Raw genomic sequence first — 7922 nt, forward strand, 5'->3', positions numbered from 1 at the left:
TTGATTGATTACATTGAAATATGAAAATAGCTAACAACATTAACCTTAGAAGACATAGCAAAGATATCAATAAGAATAGAGCCAAACTCAGAGACTAAGGGCGTTTTGTTGGACAAAGCTTCCGCCATAGAGGCTGTCGAAACAACTTCAAGAAGGACCGCGGTAGACACGAGACACGACCGTCATGATCGAGCCCCGAATCCACGTTGAGCTTCACCCTCCACGTTGAGATTCAACTTCCACAAATAGAGACTCTTATGAGTTAAGATGCCTTATGAGTTTCTTTAGCCTCCAAAAAACAGCTATTAGAAAAATAGAGACTCTTCAATACCCTTGGGGCAAGAGAATGGGGAGTACAATTGTACGCTCTCTAAGCTTGTTTGGCAAGAAGAGCTTTATCGAACACGAAGAGGTTCCTAAATCCCACACCACCATTGGAGTTATGCCAACAAAGTCTGATCCAAGTACACTAATGTATCTTTCTTTCATCTTCATCTCCACTCCACTAAAAGCGAGCACAAAGAGAATGTAATTCATTGACCAAGTTCGCAGGCAAGCGAAAAAGATGCATGACATAAGAAGGGATTGCTTGAATAACTGATTTCAGTGTACACTCGCAGAATTTTATGCTTGACACTTAATGATTTTATTTAGTAATATAAATATATATATAATATTTTAGGTGGCGTTTGGTTGGAAGTAATGAAATAGAATAGAATAGAAAGTAAACAATTTTTATTTCATTCCTCTATTTGACTGCATTTTATGACACATTTATTATCCAGTATTTAGAATCAGAATAAATTAATAGAGAAATGTATCAGAATAAATAATTTTAAAAAAAATGAAATGAATATGATTTATCTTGTTTATTTTATCAAGAATTGTAATCTGAATGCTTAAATTAATTAAATTACTCTTTTGAGTTAAAGTATAGTGTATGGTAAATATTTTGTAAGACATGTTTCAAAGAATAAAATTATCATAATAATTTAATATTAGAAAATAAAATAAAAATAAATAAAAGTCATTACCCTTAATAACATTCTTTAGAAAATGGAAAATTTTCTTTTTTTTTCTCCTTTAATTAATTAAGTTCTCAATTTCTTAAATTTAATAAATTAAATAAATAAATGTTAGAGAATAAGTATCTTACCATTAATTCTCATTCATTAAAGTATTGTAATGTCATTATAATGAAATAATTTTTCTTTTTTCACTATTTCAGTATTTTGGTAGAATGACCATTCTATTTTGAAATGGTAAAAAAGATCATTCTAATATAAGATGAGAAAATTTTTAATAATTTTTTTATACATTTTAAATTTAATTTTATTCTATTTTTATTCCTAATATATATTATCATTCTATTTTCATTCTTATATTTTTATTTCCCAACCAAACACGATTTTACATTTTTCAGGTTCATACAAAGAATTATGACAGAAGAATTGCTATATTATCTTGTTTTACTACTTGTTCATAATTAGTGTCTATTATATTTTTCGGTGTTATATTGTTATAAGTGTAATTAAGAATTCGATCTTATATAATTTAAAAAATTAATTTTATAAAAATATCATTAACTAATTGTACTGGACACCAAATAATTAAAAATAGAATAAAATGTGTAAAAAAAAATAATTGTAACATTTAATTCGCAAGTGCATACATTTATTATAAGCTGTACAGAAGTCATCATATTATTTTAGGATAATGTCAAAAAAAATTAAGTAAAAATAGATTTATTTATTTTTTTTGAAGATGTGACAATATTTAGTACAAGTAGTTGAGCAAGTAACTTCATGAAGTAATAAAAGAAGATAAGAATAATAGGTTGCCACATCAATATATTAATATTATTATGGTGTAAAAATTCAACTACATTACTACTAAAGTACAAAACATATAAATATAGTTCTATAGTTATATGCACAAAGAAAAGTGTACCCTTTAATGTTTCATGTGATTGGTACAAACAAATCCATCCTCATCTTCACTTTCATTTTTCCTTTTTAGGTTTTTTAAAATCTTAATTAGGGTTTTCTTAGCTACTAACAATCAATAATGGCTAATTAATTTTACTTTTTTTGATAAATTATCTAGAAGAGGTTTGAATGTTAATTTTTTAATTAAATTAAAAGATTTATATATATTTTAAACTTTCATAGTTGAAAGAGGCTAATTAATTTTATTTTTTAATAAATTATTTAGAAGAGTTTTGAATGTTAATTTTTTTAATTAATTTAAGGGAGAGATATTTTTTAGAAATTACTTCATATACTATTTTTAATTTTTTCTAAGAAAAAAATATTTACGGTTTGGGTTACTCCGATAGTTTTTATGTGGATTTTAGGTTCGATTTAAGTTCTCCGTTGGTTGCTATGTAGATTTTCGTAAAAAAAAAAACACTTTAAAGTGTAAAAATGAAAAAATCCCAATTTTTAAAACTTCCATAAATTTAAAATGAAAATTCTCATTATAAGTAATGGAAGTAACACAAAAATATTTTTATTTGATAATTATATACTTAAAAAAACACTATAAATCTTGTTTATAATAATTATACTTCATAAAATTAAATAAATTTACTAAAAAATGATTATAATTTTGAAGTAGCCACAATATTTTATAACAATAAGTAAACTAAGCTCCTACTCGCAAAAATTTTGAGTATGTTACTTTTGTAGTATTTTTCTCATTAATATGATTAGTGTTATTCCAAAATTTAAGTGTAAATTATTAAAGTTACTGTCCTCTTTTAAGTGTAAATTAATTCCAGACTTTCTTGAGATTTCCACTGTGTAATTGATGTACAAAATAAAAATAATAAGTTTCTTGATTTATGCACTATTAATTTTGGGGAACTAAATTAATGTAATAATTTCCTATAAATAGTGAAACTATTTCATTATTTAGGGATTTAAAATCTCACTTTTAAAAAGAGTATTTATACTGCTTAATTCTCGGTAAATACTTTCGGAAAAGATCAAAATTTTCTTGCTTCTTATTTTATAAGTGAAATATAACTAAAAAGGTAGTAGATTATACCACAATCATAGGTGTGAGCCTCTATAACAATTTATGTGTTCTTTTTTACTTTATATTATTCATAACCTGTTTGAATTTAATCATTCTCAATCACTTTAAAGGCTTAGTGTTATTAGCTAAAAGCGAGGTCAACAATTAGATTTTTAGTTTGATTTTGAACAAGCCATTAAAAACGAGTCTAACCCATTCTTGAAAAGAAATGCTTTTGGTGCAATTCATTTCACTATAAAATTTCATATCGATATTAGAGCACTCACATTTGATGTTTTAAAATATTTTAAGAATTAAACTAAAAATACGCTACATTAGATATTCTAAACTTTTTTTTTTATTTTGGAGATTCTTTAAAATTCACTATTCATGTTCTGTATTTATAAAATACAAATTATTGCTCTAAACATATTTTATTAACTTGAGATTTTAATTTTACTTTTATATGTGGATATGTGTAAAGATTAATATTATATGTTTGAAATGAATAAAATACATTAAAATTTGAAAAAAAGTAGAATTTTAGTGATGTATTTTAAAAAAAATAGTGTATGGTGTAATGTAAAGTTTGAGGTAAAATAAAGAAAATATAATTTGGTGATGTATTTTGAAAAATAGAGTAGAAAAGCTTATGAGAGTGCTCTTAGGTCTATTTTTTATGGGTTTTGGTTTGTATGAAGATGTGGGCAAGATAATCATTTGCGGGGAATATGAAATACAAATAATAGGATTGTTTGGAAACTTATAACTGTGTTTGGTTGGTTAGGGTGTATGGTATTATACAATGATGTAGGTTCGAGTCCCGCGATACTCTTTTTTATATTTTTCCCATATACTCCTGACAAAAGGGAGGAGGGAAGATAGAATATTGACGGTGGAGGCTTTTTTTCCTTTAAATACACAATTTTTAATCTCTCCAAAAATGAGAGAATCTAAAAAAAGGACAAAAAAAAAACAATATAAAATGACTTTTTCTATTCTTCAAAATAAAAAATATATATATAATTATATTAAAAATAACAAAACAATAATTTTAATATTTATTTACACTTCATCCTTCCAACTTTATTTCTAATACCAATCCTTTAAAATTTCTTCCTTCATTCTACTCTTTTTTTCTTCCTACCAAACATAGCCTTAGTGCATTAAAAAAGGCCGGCCTTTGCCGTGCCTGACCAACCGTTATGATTTTCTTTATTTCAAGTGATAGTGATAATAACTACTTATTATTTATGAACAACAAAAGAAAGAGAGAAATTCTTTTTCTCACTAATAGTCACCATCCATCCACATAAGTAGTACCTTGTTTGTCTGGTTGTTTAGAAATTCAATTTTTAATAATAACAATTAAAAAAATGGAATATATAAATTCATAAAATAAAAACATTATATGTATAGTGTTTTTGGATATGATATAGTAATAATCCAAGTGGATCCCACACAAATAATTCAAATGTGAATCTGAAATCTATATATAAATTCATTGCATTCTAGTTCTAAATTTTTGTGCTCTTCCTTGTCACCAAAATCATTCAATTTATTTTTATTGAATTAGACAGCTTGTGTTTATTATATGTAGAGATTTAGATCTTGTTTGGTGGATATGTTTTTTTTCACAAAAATTGTCGATTAGATTAATTGGGCTTATTTAAACTCGATCACAACACCGACTACATGTCTCGTTCGGGTCCAGGATTTGGATCCGGTTTAGTGTCTGGGACCAAGTTCAGGTCTAAGTCTTAAGTCAGGTCCCAGGTTAGGGTCCGGTCCAATCCAAGGTTTAGGGTCCGAGTCCTTGGATCTAGATTGGAAATTGAGGTTTATTCCGAATTCTTTGTAAATATTATAATTAAAATTAATACGAATTATTTGTTATGTATTAAATAATACAACTTATATTGTATTAAATTTTTTTTTATCGTAATAATTAATACAATACATTGTATTATTTAAACAGTATTATTTATTATTTAATATAATACGACTTTTATACCCATTAGGGGCGGGTACCCGCAGGTACCCGAACCCGCAGGTATAATTGCCATCCCTAACTGTATTCATTCATTCTCATTTTGTGATAGCTTCTTCCATAGTGCATTGCATTTTCTCTTTTTCTTCTTTTAAAACATGTAATAATCTTTAAAAATGTCATTATTTATTGTAACTAAAAAAATACAAGCAAAGAAAGAGTTCTTATCTGCAAGTTATGATTCAAAAAAGAATCATTTCATTAATATCAAAAAGGGAACACATATGATTTGACTTAAGTACATAAAAATTCTTACAATTCCATTGCATTAAAACAAAGATTTAAAATTTGATCGTACAAAACACTTGCAAAAGCAAAATATAAGAGAGAGGTGAGGTGACCATGATACAAATACATCAACAACATCATATTCATATCATTATTACGATCTTCAGTAGTCTTCATTTTCCTCTTCATCGTCGGCGCCTTCAGCACCGACTTCCTCGTAATCTTTCTCGAGGGCTGCAAGATCTTCACGAGCTTCCGAGAACTCACCCTCTTCCATACCTTCACCGACGTACCAATGAACAAAGGCTCTCTTGGCGTACATGAGATCGAATTTGTGGTCAATACGGGAGAAGACCTCGGCCACGGCTGTGTTGTTGCTGATCATGCAAACTGCGCGTTGCACCTTGGCAAGATCACCGCCCGGTACAACTGTTGGAGGCTGGTAGTTTATACCGCATTTAAAGCCAGTTGGGCACCTGTGTATAATCAAACCGAATAAGAATCTCTTCGAAAAATCAAAGTAAAAGACAGCTTTGTTCAATGAATGGACCGTTTCACTTACCAGTCAACGAATTGTACAGTCCTCTTAGTTTTGATAGTAGCAACAGCGGCATTAACATCCTTAGGAACAACATCTCCCCTGTACATTAGACAGCAAGCCATGTATTTTCCATGCCTAGGGTCACACTTGGCCATCATGCTTGAAGGCTCAAACACGGCATTTGTGATCTCGGGTACTGATAGCTGTTCATGGTATGCTTTCTCAGCCGAGATAACAGGGGCATACGACGAAAGCATGAAATGAATTCGGGGGTATGGCACAAGGTTAGTCTGAAACTCTGTGATGTCAACATTAATGGCACCATCAAACCTCAAAGAGGTTGTCAATGATGAAATGATTTGTGATATCAAACGGTTCAAATTCGTGTATGTTGGCCTCTCAATGTCTAGTGATCTCCTGCAGATGTCATAGATAGCTTCATTGTCCAACAACACAGCCACATCTGTGTGTTCAAGAAGGGAGTGAGTAGATAGAACACTGTTGTAAGGTTCCACCACTGCTGTCGAAACCTTTAATCAAGAGCAAAAGACTTGTTCATAAATAACAGAACAAATGTATAAGACAGACATAAAAAATTCTTTGGGGGATCTAAAACATAGGTGCCTAAGAGGGACTCGAACATCTGACCTTGTGGCAGCAAAACCACATGCCTAACCGTTTAAGCTACCCCTCTCGGGTAATAGGCATGAAACTCTTATTAGTAGCAAAATGTACCTGTGGTGAAGGGTAGATAGTGAACCCAAGCTTAGATTTCTTTCCATAATCTACAGACAAGCGTTCTAACAACAAAGATCCCAAACCAGAGCCAGTACCACCACCGACAGCGCTGAACACCAAAAACCCTTGTAGTCCAGTGCAGTTATCAGCCAATTTCCTTACTCGGTCAAGGCAGAGATCTACAATTTCCTTTCCAACTGCAATACATAACCGAAAACACCAAAAATGCTTAGCCAAAACTATCACATTGTGATTATAAAAGTTCCTAAACAATGTGTTATGATTCGATTTCGGTGTTTACCTGTGTAGTGTCCCCTTGCGAAATTGTTAGCAGCATCCTCCTTGCCCGAAATGAGTTGCTCAGGATGGAATAACTGGCGGTATTCCCCGGTTCTAACCTCATCAATAACAGTGGGTTCCAAATCAACAAAGATAGCTCTAGGCACATGCTTGCCTGAGCTTGTCTCACTAAAGAAAGTATTAAAGGCATCATGGGCAACACCAACTGTATTGTCACTGCACAAATAAGAAAAAAAATGCATAAAATTCCATTAGAGACATTAAACCAAACACATAGTGATCATTATAAAATCCAAAAGGGTATTAGAATACAATTCAATATGAATAAGCAGAAACCACCAAACACTATGATCAAGCTTCATCAAATCAATTAACATAATCCTAATACAGATCCATATCAACCAAAACATCTAATCATATAAATCCAATCAGATTAAACAGCCTTAACTTTAATCACAACCTTTTCCTATATAATACAATAACAATGTACATAAAGCAATAATTCAATTAATACACAAAACACTCAAAACCAATCTCTACAAATTTCAAACAATGGATCCATTGAAATAAAGCAGTAACACAAGTACACACAAACTGGTCCCATCAAATCCAAATTCTAACAAAACCCAAATAAAAAAAAATGAAAATTTCACATAACCCAAATGGAATTAAGACAAAAAAAATCTCACCTTGGCATCATACCATCAGGGTGGATGCCATGCTCAAGGCAATAAAGCTCCCAGCATGAATTTCCAACCTGAATTCCAGCCTGACCTATATGAATGCTTATAATTTCTCTCATGATGATCAATCAAGGCAAATGGGTTCTCGAGTGTTTGATCAAAAAGGAAAATATCTGTGTCTGGCGGTGGTGGTGGTGGTGATTTTTTCTTTGTGAAAAGAGAAAGAAGGGAAAAAAAATGTTTGAGAAAAAATGAGAAATATTAGGTCAGAAAATGAGAATAGAAAAAGGAGTGTTGAAATAAAATTGGATTGGATAAAGATTTGAAGTCCGGAAGTTAATTTTTGTTTTTATTTATTTTA

General features: G+C 30.2%; 1 protein-coding gene across 1 annotated transcript; it reads right to left on the reverse strand.

Annotated features, from left to right (window-relative positions):
• Positions 1-5235: 5235 nt before the first annotated feature.
• LOC115725285 (tubulin alpha-3 chain) lies at positions 5236-7922 on the reverse strand. Its single transcript, XM_030654744.2, has 5 exons — positions 7568-7922; positions 6880-7094; positions 6576-6775; positions 5862-6370; positions 5236-5775 (listed from the first exon to the last, which is right to left on the reverse strand). Exons 1-5 carry the CDS (start codon positions 7678-7680, stop codon positions 5463-5465), a joined length of 1350 nt encoding a protein of 449 aa, XP_030510604.1. The 5' UTR covers positions 7681-7922; the 3' UTR covers positions 5236-5462.

Source organism: Cannabis sativa, chromosome 6, assembly GCF_029168945.1.
Source record: "Cannabis sativa cultivar Pink pepper isolate KNU-18-1 chromosome 6, ASM2916894v1, whole genome shotgun sequence".
NCBI lineage: Eukaryota > Viridiplantae > Streptophyta > Magnoliopsida > Rosales > Cannabaceae > Cannabis > Cannabis sativa.

Coding starts and splice junctions, on each gene's coding strand:
- LOC115725285 (XM_030654744.2), bottom strand. CDS start 7,680: ATGAGAGAAATTATAAGCATTCATATAGGTCAGGCTGGAATTCAGGTT. Junction 7,095..7,567: donor CCTGATGGTATGATGCCAAG/GTGAGATTTTTT, acceptor TTATTTGTGCAG/TGACAATACAGTTGGTGTTG. Junction 6,371..6,575: donor CTATCTACCCTTCACCACAG/GTACATTTTGCT, acceptor TCTTGATTAAAG/GTTTCGACAGCAGTGGTGGA.